Source organism: Sorex araneus, chromosome 1, assembly GCF_027595985.1.
Source record: "Sorex araneus isolate mSorAra2 chromosome 1, mSorAra2.pri, whole genome shotgun sequence".
Classification (NCBI taxonomy): domain Eukaryota; kingdom Metazoa; phylum Chordata; class Mammalia; order Eulipotyphla; family Soricidae; genus Sorex; species Sorex araneus.
Window position 1 is genome coordinate 420,664,920 of NC_073302.1, and position 16,927 is coordinate 420,681,846.

The window sequence follows — 16,927 nt, forward strand, 5'->3', positions numbered from 1 at the left end:
GGGACAGTGGGGAGGTCTACCATGGAAAGCAAAACAGAGTAAAGCTAGGCTCAGTACCCAGGATTGGATGCCAGTTCTAAAAGTGAAGCTCTCTTTCTTAGGATTTTCTTATCCATGATACTAGAGTCAACAGGATAAGAAGCCTGAGTTATCAGCAGCCTTCAATATCAGAAAAAATCCAACACAATAGATGAGTTCTGTTCTATTCCTACTGCCCAGTGTATAGCACTGAGAGACAAGACAGCATTACATATATGAAAACTTTCAAAAACCCAGAGATTTCATTGAGACATCTGGGCTAACTTGCATCTTCCAAGACTTTTAAGTCACTAGGCAATGTCATTTTTTTTTTTTTGCATTTAACAAGGGGCTAATAACAAAGCAATATCTGGAATTCATTTGGCAGAAAAATGGACTAGACCAAGTGTTTGAGCTCAATGATTTGGAACTAGGAAAATTAAATTGCAATAAATAATCCCTAGAAATTAATTTAACACAGATAAAGAATGGGAGTTCAGTATATGTTAAGACAACAACGATACTTTATTTCAAACATATTCTGCCACAAAGCAAGTGGGGAAAATACATTTACCACTGAATGAATTTTTTCGCAGGCATATGGAACTTTAAGGCATGAATACAAAATATTTTGAGTGAAAATGATTTTCTACAATTTGTGAATTCAAGTACTATACAAACTCAAATGAAATTAATTCTCAGATGAAACAAGAAAATATGATGATCACTAAATGATATAGCCTTACAGAGAGGGATATCGGACATACAGAAGTAAAATACTGGGGGTGAAAAATGAAATACATATGCTGTCCAGAAGTTAGATAATTTTATTTAAGAGCAAAAAATCAAAGAGGTCCACAAGGGGAACAGGAAGTAGGAAACATAGTATTAAAAATGGCTATTATCATAATCTCAGCAAAGAATGACACTGACGGTCTTCAGAAAGCCTTTGAGAAAGAAGGAGTGGAGTCTAGGGAGTCTGAATTTGGCAAGAAGAGATGAGAACTACTTTGATATGTGGACTCAGGGTACTGGCTGGTTATGAGAAACAAATAACTAATAACCAAAAACATTCAGCAATGGGGAACACAAATAGTCTTTACAAACCAATAATTGAACTTACTCTTTCAAGTAATGAAAGTGTAGCTTTTAGAGCACCTTCAGGCCGTCCAAAAGGAAAACAGTATCTGTAAAGACAAAAGAAGTAACTGCAAAGTCAAACATTTCCTATCCAAGGGGCTAAATACCTATTTTGTCGCAGGGCATTATTAGAGAAGAATGAAAGATGGCTGAGTAGCATCCCACAATCCAGTACTATCTCAACCATGGTCATTTACTAGTGATGTAACAGTGTATTCACTGAGACAAAGGAACTCAAGTTTTGATATATGTAAAGAAAGAATATGGGAAATAGAACCTCTAGTATGAGTCAGACATAATCCAAGATGTAAGGTGTTTGCTTCTTACATGCAACTAGCCCCCACTTCAGTCCCTGGCATCATATATGCCCTCCAGAGGAATGCCAGCAATGATTTCTGAGCACATGTCTAGGAGTAAGCCCTGAGAATAACCAGATGTAGTACAAACACCCAAAACCAAACCAAATACACCTTCCCACCAAAGTTCCATATTTATTTCTCAAGGAATGGGTTTTTTAAGCTCTGTGATAAAATGGATGAATTCTGCTCCTGTTCTCATCAGTGCTCAGTCTGAGAAGACGGACTCACGCTACAGAACAATCACTGCTTGAAGAAGCAAGGATGCATGTTCAATCATGGTATGACTGCAACTCAAACATGAAAGCTTTGTAACTGTATCTCATGGTGATTCAAGAAAAATAAAAATAATTAAAAAAAAAAGCAGCAGCAAGGTTTGAGCTTTTCTCTTCTAACATTTGATTGTCTCTGCTGGTTTCCAGCTCTGACCTCTCCATACATAGCATATTAACGGTCACAGCCTTTTGCCCGTGGAACCATTAAGTATTTCCGGTGACTGGGTATTCCTCATACATACCCACAACAAGAGGAAATCAGGGTGAGAGGCAGGAGGGCGGCCACAGTGTGGAGATAGGTTTACTTACTCTTTGCAAAGAGGTCCCTCTTCAAGTCACTTGCCACTTGAAAACAGTACAGAATGCCAGGCCCCATCTGTCCTGCTGAAGTACCTTGCTCTGCTGAAGCAGGTTCCTCAGATGCCTTCTCCCTGCCCTCTCACCCTGGCCCAAGTTCAACTGTAACAGCAGCTGGGTTATTGTGATGCCATTCCCTCACTCTCATCCAAATCTTTGAAAAGATTCAAAAGAAGTTCGCTTTTTCCCCAACTCACTTTGTTTTTATCCAATGCCTTGGCAGATTATGTCCAAGACTCAACTACCAACAAATTATCTTGTTCTATGCTAAACTATGAGCTGGAAGCACATATTTAAATTTTGTTGGTGTACATTTAAAAAAAAAAAGAATTTCTCAAAAAGCACTAGTTGGGAGTTGTATGGGGTGTTAGATTCTGGAAATTGTGATCAATCTCAGAAGCATACAATTAAGTGTCACAGAAATCTAGCCAAAATTTTCTCCTTTTCACTCAGGGATGGTTAAATCTTTCTTGTAAGCGGCCTACGAATCCTTCTGCCAGAAAAAAAAGTCACAACCAATTAATTTTGATTGAGTTTTTGTGCAGCAGTGCTTTTTAGGGCCCTTAGTAAATTAGTAAAGTAGCTTTAATAATTTTGTAAACTATAAGCCTAATCCACCTTAAAAAAAAAAAACACAAACAGTTCTTACAGTCCCCTTCCAGTTTAAATCTTCTCATAGTATTTGCATAATCCACCCATTGTCTTTTCTATTGTTTATTTCCATTAACCTGTGGGTGACACACTTTATGAATGGAACATTACTGATCCCCAGATTACATTTAGCATTTTACGTCTCTTGATCCCACTGAGTATGCTCTGAATTAACATTAGCTGTCCATGATGTGTAAATAATTCAACACATTTACAAAATACAAGTAATCCTGAATCAGTAAAGAACAAAAGTAACAAAATAAATGCTGAATTAATCTTTACAAGTTTTGAAGAAGAAAACAGTTTTTTTTTCTCTTCAGGATAAATATTTTGGAATTTTAGTACTCTGACAGTTCTCCATTATTAAAATGAAGTGGAAAACAAGAATTGAATAAAAGCCTATCTGTTTATTACTAAATCTGAGTAAATTTAAATAGCTATTTTCCACTTTAATAAGAACATTATACAAATAAATAAGCTAACAAATCTGTTCTTCAGTTTAGAAGTTTTTCTTATCTCATAAAACTTTTATTTCTTTTGATTAATTATATGTACACGCTCAAAGGAACACTTCTAAAAACAAACATAATTTATGTCACTTCTTTCCCATTTCCTAGATAATTTCTTTACTTTTAACTTAAGACTGATTTAAAAGTCATATCTCTGGGGTTGGAGTGCAATACAGCAGGTAGGGTATTAGCTTTGGATGTGGCGCATCTGGGTTCAGTCCCAAGAAACCCATATTGTCCCCTGAATCCTGCCAAGGGTGATCACTATGTGCAGAGTCAGAAATGATTCCTGAGCACTGGCAGGTGTCAAACCCTGGTCAGCCTTGTGCAAGGCAAGGACCCCACTCGCTGTACTATCACTCCTATTACTCCAGCTCCGAAGGTTTTTTTTTTTAATAGTTTTAGAGGTGTGACATAAAAAAAACCCTGCACATAAACTATACAATCTATAAATTTTGGTATACACACTGATAAAAAATATAATAGGCAGAGTAATAAATTTAAGAGTTACTTGATCAAAAAAGGATCTTGTTTTTTGGGTCACACCAGGATGTGCTCAGGGATCACTCATGGTGGGGTTTAGCAGGGGACCATAGGTAATACCAGGGATTGAACTTGGGTCAGGCACATGCAAAACAAGTGCTTTACCCAGTTTACTATCAGTATGGCTCAAACAAAAGATAATTTGTGTCTAGCAATCTAGCAGGCAGATACATCATAAGGACCAATACAGAACTTCCAAGTTTTCTAGTCAGAAGGGAACAGGACACTATTCTAGGCAAAAGGAGGTTTGTTACTGCAAGCTTGCTGCTCTTAGGTGATGCTACCTCCCTTCTCTGGGATTTTCTGATGGACTGAAGATTTCAATTTGCAGGAGAACTTAGGCTATAATTGAGTCTGGTTTGACAAAAAAATCTTGGGCCTGAGAGAATCCATTTTGGGTTGACTTGTTCTAACAATATGTAATTGTGGAAGCCATCATTCTGATCGATGTCCATGCAATGTACAGATACATGGTTTCAAAAGTGTCTTCTGCAGCCCTGTGGGGCAGGCAACTATTTGCTTCCTGTATCTTGGACTAATTTGCATCTCTTACAATGTAATCTAAGAAGACTCATAAATGCACTTATTGTGGTCTGATTTTGCTCAATCTGTGGTTAATTTTATACTCATTTACGGCCCTAGATATGTTAAGTTCTGTTTGATTGCTCAGAACTATTGTAATATATGATTTATCTGTTCTTTGTTGACATCTGCTTCATGTTTTGACTTATAGACCAATGCTTATATGAATATTCATGTGAAAACATGGATATGTGCACTCATTTCTCATGGAGAAACAGCTAAGAGTAGAATAGACTGTCCAACATAGGTGCTTGAATTTCTAAAAATTTTACAAAGTGGATTGTAACATTTTACATTCCAATCAACAATCTAGGTCAATTCATGTCAAAACTTGATAATTAAAAAAAATAGCAGACATAGTAGTGTGCTATGTATGTAGTACAATACATAGTAATGCTTTAATCAGCTTTGGTTTGCATTTCTGAAAGAGTAATGATGTTGAGAGTAATCTTTGATATACCTTTTCATTGGGAAAATTGCCATTAGCGAATTATTTGTTAAAGGGGACAGAAATAGCAAAAAGGTTAAGGTATTTGCCTTGCCTGTGGTCAACCCTGGTCCAATATCACTTGGGGTGAGCCCTGACACAGGTTCAGGAGAAGCCCTCAAATGAAGAAAATAAAACAAGCCCCGCAAATAGTATCATTTAAAAATCATAGAATCTAAACATTTTTAAATTATGTATTTGGAAACCAAGGCCCATCACCTATTTATACAGCATTCAAATGTTTAATCTTTTCAAACTCTTAAGGGAAACTATACATTAAACTTGTTTCTTAAGATTTCATGGAAAATTATTGTAATATGCCCGCAACATGAAAGGCACGCTGCCAGACCCCAAACACTGGCATGGCAGCATTTTATAGGCTCTAATGATAACAGTGATAGAAAGAATGCACTGATGTACATTCTTTTTTTTTTTTTGGCTTTTTTGGTCACACCCAGGGATGTACAGGGGTTACTCCTGGCTCTGCACTCAGGAATTATCCCTGGTGGTGCTCAGGGGACCATATGGGATGCTGAGAATCGAACCCGGGTCGGCCACGTGCAAAGAAAATGCCCTACCCGCTGTGCTATTGCTCCAGCCCCTGATACACATTCTTATTCACTAGGTTTTTTTTTTTCTTCTTTTTGGGTCACACCTGGCAATGCACAGGGGTTATTCCTGGCTCTGCACTCAGGAATCACTCCTGGCGGTGCTCAGGGGACCATATGGGGTGCTGAGAATCGAACCCAGGTCAACCGTGTGCAAGGCAAACGCCCTACCCGCTGTGCTATTGCTCCAGCCCTTTTAATCACTAGGTTTTGATGAACCAAATTAGAATCTGGAGGAGAGACATACTATCCAGACATTTATCTTTCACACTGCAAATGTTTCATAGTCCCAGTAGTATATTTTGATTTTTTTCTTTTATTTTTGGGTTTGTGGCCACAACTAATGACACACAGGGCTTACTCCCAGCTTTGTGATCAGGTATTAAATCTGATGGTGCCCAGGATTTGGAGTTGGCTGCATGTAAGGTGAGCGTCTAGGTCTCTGTACTCTATTTCTGTCCTCTCATTAGTCATTTTGAGTAAGAAACTTGGACATCATGATCCTTATTCTCAGAGGATGCATACAAAAAGATAAGGACTTAAGCAATGTATGATGTATTGTCAAGCACAATTCATAAATACTGATGAACTGCTTTTCCAATCTTTGCAGAAAACCAATCCAGAAAGTGTCCCATATGAAGTCAGGGCTTGATTCTCCTTGCCTAGTACTAGAGGGAGGATTCATCATGGGAACCAAGGGGAGGAAAGGATAGATGGAGATACAGAGGGCAAGCAAGAGGAATCCAGAACTGGATATTGTAGCTGGGAGGGTAAAAATTAAGTGGCAGACTGAGAAGCAGAGTGAGAAGTCAGGATGGTATTTTGGAGGCAAAGGACGAAAAGCTACTGACAGTTCTTTAGTAGTAGCAGAAAGACAGAAAGATGCAGCGGATTATCAGAGGGCCGAGGAAAGAGAAGTACTAAATGTATTCAAATGTAATATATACCTGAAATGGCTTATCTGATTTTCTAAAAGGGAAGAGAGTCTCTCTTTGATCTCTTCAAATCTCTCTTTTTCTTCCACTGAAACAGTACCAATTCCATCAGGTCTGGAAAAAAAATTAAAATTAGTAGTTTATATTTGTAGAACATGTACTTTATATAAACATATATATCTTTCTGAAAATACAAATAACAAAGAAAATGCATACTGGTTTACAATATTTATATTGCTTGTGTCTACAGTAGAATCTGACTGCAGATATTTGCAGTCATTTGTTTCATATTCTGACCTGAAATGAATGGAATGGAATTATTCTCTTTTTGTTGGCCTTCAAGGTAAGGAATTACAATAAATATTTCCCAGATATACAGGAAACAATAACTAGTCCTTGAGAATGGCAATGAAAAGTGTTTTGTTGTGATACCAAACATTTGACCAATTATATGATTATATCCTGAATGAAAATATTATAAAAAATCTATTGAATGCAAGCTAAAGTGTCTTTTATTTTCTTTTTATTTTCTAAATAAAAATAAGGGTACTACAAAATAGAAGGTTTAACACATACAAAAATTTTGGGATATAGTGCCTTACTGTTTACTTTTTCTAAATACATGGACATGTATATGAAAATCTTTGAGTAAAAAATACATACACAAAAACTACTCATTTTTTTCTCTAAGACTTTTATTCTTAATCAAATATTCCTATGGAATCAAAGTGAGTTTTTAGTAAGATATTTAAAAAGTACCTTTAAACACTGAGCAAAGATTTCTTTTTTATTAGTGAATTACGGTGGGATACAGTTATAAACTTATGAACTTTCATGTTTGCATTAGTCATGCAATGATCATTTACCCATCCCTCCACCAGTGCCCATTCTCCCCCACCAAAGTTCCCAGCATCCCTCCCAGCATCCGCACTACATCCCCCACCACCCCACCCCACCTCAGTGGCAGGGCATTTTCTTTTATTCTCTCTCCTTTTGGGTGTTGTGGTTGACTTCTATTGCTAAGATTAGGTAGGATTGAAAGCAACATCTAGTAGTACTTAGAATTTATTATTTATAAATTTATACATCTTGCTATGTAACAATCTAAAATTTTAGACACATAAACATTAGTCATTTGTATGAAAACCAAAGATAAAAAAATATACTGAGGGGCTGGAGTGATAGCACAGCAGGTAGGGCGTTTGCTTTTATATGCGGCCAACCCAGGTTCGATTCCCAGCATCCCATATGGTTCCCTGAGCACTGCCAGGGGTAATCCCTGAGTATAGAGCCAGGAGTGACCCCTGTGCATCGCTGGGTGTGACCCCCCCCCAAAAAAAACCCCAGATAGTCAATCAAAAATCTATATTCAGTAAAAATAAGTAATTTTGCATTTGATAATGAAACCAATCCTCTTCCATTTGTTATTTTCCCCAAACTTTATAGTTTAATCATCAAAGACTTTATAACTTACTGATTTTTAATGTTTATTGTACAAAATAGGTAGAAGCAAAAACTAGAAAAAGCAAAGAAAAACAAATGCTTGAAATAATTTTTCAATAAGATTTTTACTTGATGCTCCCAGTTTTTTAGTATATACATAAATATATGTGTATGCGTAGCATTGTTGGTTATAAAACTAATCAATCTGTATAAAAGTAAGTATTTAAAAATTATATACATAAATATATGTATATACATAAATATATGTGTATGCGTAGAGAAAGTGATTCTTTTTCCTTCTGATGCCCTTACCATGATACCTTCCAGCTCCATCCAGGTTGCAGTAAATTGCATAACTGCATCTTTTTGCAAAGCTGAATAGTATTTCATTATTTATATCACTATTTCATTATCCATTCATATATTGCTGGGCACCTGGCATGTTTCCAGACCTTGACTATTGTGAATAATGTTGTGATGAACTTGGGTGTGCAAGTAGCTTTGTGGATTAGTCTTTGTGATTTGGAAGTAAATGCCCACAAGAGAAATTGCTGGGTCACAGGGAGGTTCTATTGCTTAATTTCTGAGGATTCTTTTTCTTTTTTTGCTTTTTGGGTCATAGGCAGTGATGCACAGGGGTTACTCCTGGCTCTGCACTCAGGAATTACCCCAGGTGGTGCTCAGGGGACCATACTGGGAATCGAACCCAGGTCAGCCGTGTGCTAGGCAAACACCCTACCTGCTGTACTATTGCTCCAGCCCCCATTTCTGAGGATTCAATATCATTCTCCATAGGGCTAGACCAGACAGGAGTTTCACTAACAGTAAAAGAGAGTCATTATTTTTTTAACTGCATCTCTGCCATCATTTTTTTTTTTTGATGAGGGAATGTCTAGTGGGGAAATCGTAGCACAAAATCCATATCTGTACCTACATAAATAATAAATTTGGGAATCTGGGCATTTGGACAAAAGTGGAGACATTCAATTATCTCATAAACTGTAAAAACAAAGCAAAACAAATAACAAAACCAAACAACTCATACCACAAAGTTGCAGGTGGTTATTTCACTAAATACACCCATGCAAACTTGATGAAAAAGAGCAGACGACTTGTCTTTCTTGTTCTGGTGATTGATATGGTCCTTTGGCTTTGCACTCTGACAGATGTCACCCGGTCATATCTGAGTGAAATCTACTGTTTGCTTCCACTGTCAAAAGAGATTGTGACCAGTGATAAAGGAAGTCGTCCTGTTTTATTAAACTGCTCTGGGGGGCACATCACTGACCTGACAGAACGCATCTAGGGGTTCAGGTGATGAAAGTGAGAAAGCTATGTCAGGAGAATGTCAGTTTTCATTAAGCCAGAGACAGTCAAGCATGAAGCACAGCTGCCATTTTACTGCATCTATTACTAAAATAGTCACACACCTGATGGTTACATGTAGTATCTTGGACTGTCCCTCATTCACATGTCTGTCTTTAATTAATTAGTTTCCTTAAAATTGTTTAGTTTTTGGTTTTCCGGAACACTGGGTGCGGCTCAGGGGCAACTATCAGCTTGATACTTGGAGAACCTACTGGTGCAAGGGATAGAACCTGGGTCTCCAGTAGGCAAAACATGCGCTCGACCCATTGAATTATTCATCTTTTTTTTTAAGAGTCCATACTAAACTGATACTGCATATTAGGCATATGAAGTGGCTTTCAACATCTAAACTATTGGGACTGAATACCAACTTTGCCATAGCCATCTCAATGTATAGTTCCTTCTAAAACTATTCCTCCCTTGGGGGCCTAAGTACAATGGGTAGGGCATTTACCTTGTGGCTGACACAGTTTCAATCCCTGGCATCCCATTAGGTCCCCTGAGCACCATCAGGAGTATTTCCTGGGTGCAGAGCCAGGAATAAGCCCTGAGCATTGCCAGGTATGATCCAAAAAAGCCAAAAACAAACAAACAAAAAACAGCAAAAAAACCCCTACTTTTCCGAGTGGGCTGGAGTGATAGCACAGAGGTAGGGCGGTCGCCTTTCACGCGGCCAACCCGTGTTCAATTTATACGCCCCTCTCGGAGAGCCCAGCAAGCTACTGAGAGTATTGCGTCCACACAGCCGAGCCTGGCAAGCTACCCATGGCATATTGGATATGCCCAAAACAGTAACAATATGTCTCTCAATGAGAGACATTACTGGTGCCCACTCAAACAAACCGATGAGCAATGGGATGACAGTGACAGTTACTCTTCCCAGTGACTGCAAATAGTTGCTGTGCCATCCACATCTGCTTTGGCATGTCTATTATTAAAACCCATGTAGCAATGAGCAATTACACAGCACTATATATGTGCCTGCTAGTGGTCTCTTATGCATATAACATATAACACAACATAGGCTGCTCCCTGATACCTGTCCATGTCTCGGTGAAGAGGCAGCATTACATTGTTGGCCAAAGTCACACTGGGTTCAAAGTTCAGGGGCTTGGACTAGTCCTAACTCCCCCCACCCCCCGCATTCCCTAGTTAGTGCTCTTTGTTTTTTTCCTGCCCATACTGTATTTTTTCTCTGTATGTCTTGGCAGACATTTTTATTGTTAATCTGCCACTTTAATGACTTCACTTACTGCTTCGTAAAATGATTAGTGAAAAGAATGGTACTTCTTTGACAATGATAAAAGACAATGTCAAAATATGGTATTAGAATTCTAACATAAAGACCAATTATCTGACTTGATTGCTAATTAGGGTTTAAGTCTGCAATAGATAATTAAAGTGGTTTCAATGCGAAGGGTATTTTTATGTATCAAGATTTCATATTTCCATTTTATCCTTGGGCTGTCATTATTTTATGATCTTAATAACAATAGAGTTTTATGTGCAAAAGTTTAAAACATCAACAATTAATATAGTATGATCTTATACCTGCTTTTTGGTCATATTCTATTTTCAGAGAAATCAATGTAAGTTGATCTATGTGAGTGCATACTATCTGTTTTAAATTAAAGCTTACACATAAAAATCCATTTTATTAAATTCCTCCAAAAAGCATAGGGTCTTAATCTGTGCTATTCATCAATTCGGCAAATTAGGTATTTTTAAATACACAGTGCTTTAAGTACATTGGACACTTCGTTATGGTGACCAACTCCTTTTTATAATGAGCTCCAAGTTGAGAAACAAGTGTATAAAAGATAGCTCAAAACAAGAAGAATTAACAAACAAATCCATTTCTTATTATTGCCAATGATTCTGGGGAGCAGTTCAGATAAGAATTTTGTTTTTGTGAGGGATAATTAGATGATCAGTCAGGAAACAGGAAGAAAAGGATATAAAACTGGGTTGCAGTCAGGCATTTTGAGTAAAAAAAAAAGAAGATAACAGTGAAGGATCTAAGTATTGAGATATGAACTAAACTGATGGTTGAACAGCTTATAACTCTCACATTTTATTTCCTTCTCCCCGCCCCCTCCCCAAGTTGTTTTAAATATTTTTTCAGAAGTTCACTGAAACCGTACAAATATGTATGGGCATATTTTAATTTCAATTTTCTGGGTCAACTTGCATAAAGAAAATTAAACTGGCATAAGAAAATTTTCAAGGAACTCTACTCCTGTGACATGCTCTAGCAACAACAACACATGGGTACTCACTACGTCTTCTTTATTTTAAAATATTTTAAATTTTATTGAATCACCGTGAGATAGTTATAACCTTTTATGTTTGGGTTACAATCTCACAATGATCAAACACCCATCCCTCCACCAGTGCACATTCCCCACCACCAATATCCCGGGTATACCCCCATTCCCCGCCCTCCCCCTGCCTCTATGGCAGAAAATATTCCCCATACTCTCTCTCTACTTTTGGGCATTATAGCTTGCAACACAGACACTGAGAGGCCGTTATGTTTGGTCCATTATCTACTTTCGGCATGCATCTCCCATCCCAACTGGTCTTCTTTTACAATACAAATGAGGAAACTCTTGGAGTTGCACAATGCTGGAATATTACAGAGTCCAAATTGTACAGCCATCTGTTTAACTTTTGCACCACACTTCCAAGAACTGTTTGGTTACGGGATCTCCCTATTATTCCCAATGGAGAAGCATCATTACATATGAGCATTAGTTCTATGACTCAATAAAATCTATAACATCTTCTATGGCTTTTTTTTTTATCATTTTAATAAGTGAAACAGTGTTTCAGTGTTTTAGAGACTCTGTAAACTCTGTAATTCTGCAAATTGCCCTGAGAGCTAAGTGCATGTGGTTTGGTCAATATACTAGAAGTGACCCTTGTGTAGAAGACTGTTGTCTAATTGATTGTGGAGACAGATTTTCTTCACTTCTTAATCGGCCTCCTCCTTTTCTAACTCATCATGGAAGTCTGTCCTGGTAGTTTGGTGGTTGTGGTAAAAGACACTTTGCAAGCCACCTGAGAGCAAATGAGAAAGTTCCTGGTGCTTTTGAGTTCTTTAAAGGCCTCTTTTCACCTGCCCTCTCCTCGGAGGAATGGATGACATCTTAGCTTCCTCTAGAGAGAGTGAGAAGGAGAGACACCTAAAGGCTGGTATTTCTGATTTGTCAATTCTGTCTGCAACACAGCAGGTAAAAGTCACTTTACACTTTGAGTATTTCCCACCAATATCCATTTGTGAACAGAATAAAAAGAAGAGGAAGACACAGCATGAGGATGAGAAATTATGGGAGATGAGGGAGGAAACAATAAACTCTTCTTATTTTTGTTAGATTTGTTACATTTAACAGCTCTTATTGTTTCAAAGAAAATATCCTGTGGCTGATCACACATTAAATCATTAGTGTGCCTTTAGATATCCTGAAACCTTAAATATCCAGGAGAAATAAATTCTCCCAATTTGATGTCCATTTTTGAGAGATCAGAAAAAGATGTTTGATGAGAAAAAATTTGAAAATTAAATTTCAATCACAATTTTTGGAATATACCTTCTTTTACTACATTTCTTATTGGAAGTTCTTATTGCACTTCATTTTCTTTGGAGGTTTTAAGAAAGAGTGGGTACTTCTAAAAACAAAGCAGTAAATGAGTTTAAGAAGATATGTGGATTTTGTGACTTAATTTTTGTGTTAAAGTAAAGATGATCATATAAACCAATGATAATTATTTGGGGTGCCTTATAACTGAACTCTTCTGGGAAAAGAATTTAAAAAGAAAATTATTTGTTCTAATATAAATTAAAATCAGAACTACGTAAAATCATAGTATTTAAAAGAATAAAAATTTGAAGAGGATTTTCAAATGAAAGAGAAGCAAGATTGGGTAGTATTTTCTGATATACGTATTATCCTCTTCCCTATACCTAGTGTCCTATTTTAAAAATGACATATTTTAATTGAAAGACTATAAGCATGTGACAACTTGGGGTGCAGGATTCAGAAAAATGCTGATAGAAAAAAATCAAAGCTTCCATAGTGCCATAAACAAAAATACCTGATAATACCATTTTATATAATTTCAGTTTTCTTTCTATAAATCTACAGCAAAATTATACAATCTGATTCATGACTTGATTCCCTAAGTAATCTGTAAATATTTTCTCACATAAGTACACTAATTTAGGCCTTTAATGCAGGTGTGATGTTTTATTTATGGATTTATTTTTTTGTGAATATATTTGGGGCACTGTGGCTTACAACTGTTATTGGTAGGAATTCACACATGAACTATTTCAGCACCACACCCTCCACCCAGGTGTTTTGTTTCAGCACCACACCCTCCACCCAGACTCTATGACAGTCCCCATGTCCCTCACCACTTGGTACGCCTCTTACTGAAGACTTTACTGAAGATATATATATATATATACACATATATACATATATATATGTGTATATATGTACATATATTCTTTTAGTCTTTCTTTTTCCCCTCGATTCTTCCTTGTGATAAATTCCTGATAGTATATTGTAAACTAAATGAATGTAAGGGCTTGTTTTCTTAGTAGCCACCCAAATAATTCAGTTTTGTAAGCATTAAGCTTCACTGTCTTTCAAGACACTATGGAAGCAATTAAAGTTAAACAAATGCATCAGGGTGGGGTCCTATGGTGACAGGATTCTCATTTTCTTTCTTTCTTTAGAAAAGCCCAACAACCTGGGAAGACAGTCGTTATCAGATTGTGACCATTATGGCACATTGCTCTGTGACACTTTGTTTTGGCAGCATTAGCTGACTGAGATAAATGAGATGATCTTTTCCGGCTTTAAATACATAACGTAAAACTGCTTTTTCACTGTTAACTTCTCTGCTAGTTTATAATTGTGATATTTATCATTTGTTACAATCATTTTTAATTTCATTAAAGAAGGGAATTTAACTTCGTTGATATATTAATTTATATGATGAAAGATGGACTGGAGCCATAGCATAGTGGGTAGGGTATTTGCCTTGCACATGGCCGACCCGTCTCACAATGGAGACATTACTGGTGCCCGCTCAAGCAAATCTATGAGCAACAGCATGAGAGTGACAGTGACAGTGACAGTGAAAAGTCTACTGTGAAGATGATTTGAACTGGACTTCAATATTCTATACAAGCATTTCTACAGTGGACGCCACATGGCCCCCAGATATTTTTTCAGGATATTCCAAAAGAGCACAGGTAAAAATCACATAAACAGCATGCGTCTAGGAAGCCATAAGGAGAAAACAGAGAGCTGACTGACCAAAAAAAAAACCTATCTGTGACCACATCACTATAGAGTATGTCACTAATAAGATTACAAAGTAATTATAAAAGAGCTATAGACCATACACTCGGGTGCAAAATAAGACTATAAATACAGAAGGAATGTAAATTATCAAGCATATTTTGGGATCATAATGGGATAGTTATGTGCTCAGGGGACATATGTGGTGCTGGGGAGTGAACACAGATTAAGCACATGCAAGCTGTGTGCTTTACCAACTGTACTGTCTCTCTGAATCCTCCTTTTCTACTATAATACACATGAACTGTGCTTGGTAAAGCAGGAAATACATAGAATAAACCTACACATTACATAGAGAATATCCACTAAGATATCTCTAAGATGGAAAAATATGTTGTGTCTTTCGTTTTTTTGTACCAAATACTTTAAGGAACTAATGCTAAAATTCCAGGTCTTCACGTTCCTTACCTTGTCTAGGAATAACCACTACGACAAAATTGGTGAGAAGATCTCCCACGCAGGAGGGGTGGGTGAGGGAACACTGTCTGACTGAAACCTGATTGTGAACAGCTTTGTAAAGATCTATCTCACAGTGATTCAATAATAAAACCTTAAAAAAAAAAAAGAATTCCCATGCATACTATTTTATTTTGTGTTTTGGGCCGCACCTGGTGATACTCAGGGCTTACTCCTGGCTCCGTACTCAGGGTTCACTATGGTGGTGCTGGGGGATGGCAGGGGTGCCATGCTTTGAACAGGGCTTAGACACAGTTGATACAAGTGCATCATTCCCGGTACTGTCTCCCTGGCCCATGAACTACATAATACTATTAGTTCTTATGTGCATATGCATAAGCAAATTATAATTGTCTTGAATGTTTTTGACATTTTACGTTAGTGATATGGCAAAAACTCCCTTTCCTTCCTTTTATCCTTCCTTCCTTCCTTCCTTCCTTCCTTCCTTCCTTCCTTCCTTCCTTCCTTCCTTCCTTCCTTCCTTCCTTCTTTCCTTCCCTCCCTTTCTCTTCCTTCCTTCCTTCCTTCCTTCCTTCCTTCCCTCCCTTTCTCTTCCTTCCTTCCTTCCTTCCTTCCTTCCTTCCTTCCTTCCTTCCTTGCTTCCTTCCTTCCTTCCTTCCTTCTTTCCCTCCCTTTCCCTCGCTTCCTTCCTTCCTTCCTTCCTTCCTTCCTTCCTTCCTTCCTTCCTTCCTTCCTTCCTTCCTTCCTTCCTTCCTTCCCTCCATTTCCCTTCCTTCCTTCCTTCCTTCCTTCCTTCCTTCCTTCCTTCCTTCCTTCCTTCCTTCCTTCCTTCCTTCCTTCCTTCCTTCCTTCCTTCCCTCCTTTTCCCTTCCTTCCTTCCTTCCTTCCTTCCTTCCTTCCTTCCTTCCTTCCTTCCTTCCTTCCTTCCTTCCTTCCTTCCTTCCTTCCTTCCTTCCTTCCCTTCCTTCCTTCCTTCCCTTTCCTTTCCTTCCTTCCTTTCCTTCCTTCCCTTTCCCTCCCTCCCTCCCTCCCTTCCTTCCTCCCTCCCTCCCTCCCTCCCTCCCTCCCTCCCTCCCTCCCTCCCTTCCTTCCTTCCTTCCTTCCTTCCTTCCTTCCTTCCTTCCTTCCTTCCTTCCTTCCTTCCTTCCTTCCTTCCTCCCTCTCTCCTCCCATCCCTTCCCCCACCTTGTTCCCTCTCTCCGTCCTTTATTCCCTCCCTCCCTCCTTTTGACTCCTTTTGAGCACTTGGGTAGTGTTCAGGAACTACTTCTGACTCTGTATTTTAAAGGGAAAGCTTCCAGTACTGCCCAGGTGACCATGTGGTACCATGGAGATGGAAGCAGGGTAAGCCTCATGCAACATAAATGCCTTAACTCTCTGTTTCTGACAAAAAGCAATGTTTTAAGAAGAAAAAAAAAACGAAACAAAAACACCAAAGTTTAAAAAAGCAAAAGGTAATTAAACCCAAGAATGAAATAAGACACTCAGATCAAATGATCAAGCAGATTACAAAAAGAACCAAATTCTCAGAACTAAATAATTAAAAAATAAAAATTGTTATAGCAGACCCAGAGAGTTAGTTAGTACAGTAGTTAGTTAAGGTGCTTCCTTTGGATGCAGCTGACCTGGGAACCCTGGCACTGCAAATGGTTGCCTGAGCACTTCTAAAAGTGACTCTTGAGAACAGACCTATGAGTGAGCCCTGAGGACCACTGGGGTGGACCAAAACCCAAAAGTAGTTTAAAAAATGTCTTGGAGCTGATTTGATGCAATATGATATAATTTTCCTCAAAATGAGTCATAGTCTTTAAACACAGAGTCAGGGTCCTGGAGAGAGAGTTCAGAGGTCAAAGAGACATG

The 16,927-nt window shown here is 38.0% G+C and overlaps 1 protein-coding gene across 8 annotated transcripts in view; it reads right to left on the bottom strand.

Annotated features, from left to right (window-relative positions):
• The window catches only part of CADPS2 (calcium dependent secretion activator 2), a 541,525-nt gene that overhangs the window by 127,408 nt on the left and 397,190 nt on the right, over positions 1-16,927 (bottom strand). For all 8 annotated transcript variants that reach the window (XM_004602056.2, XM_012935474.2, XM_055143028.1 and 5 more), the window contains exons 14-15: positions 6,474-6,575; positions 1,142-1,205 (exon numbers count right to left, since the gene is read on the bottom strand). In XM_004602056.2, the coding sequence (XP_004602113.2) occupies positions 1,142-1,205; positions 6,474-6,575 (166 nt within the window). The remainder of the gene's footprint in view (positions 1-1,141; positions 1,206-6,473; positions 6,576-16,927) is intronic.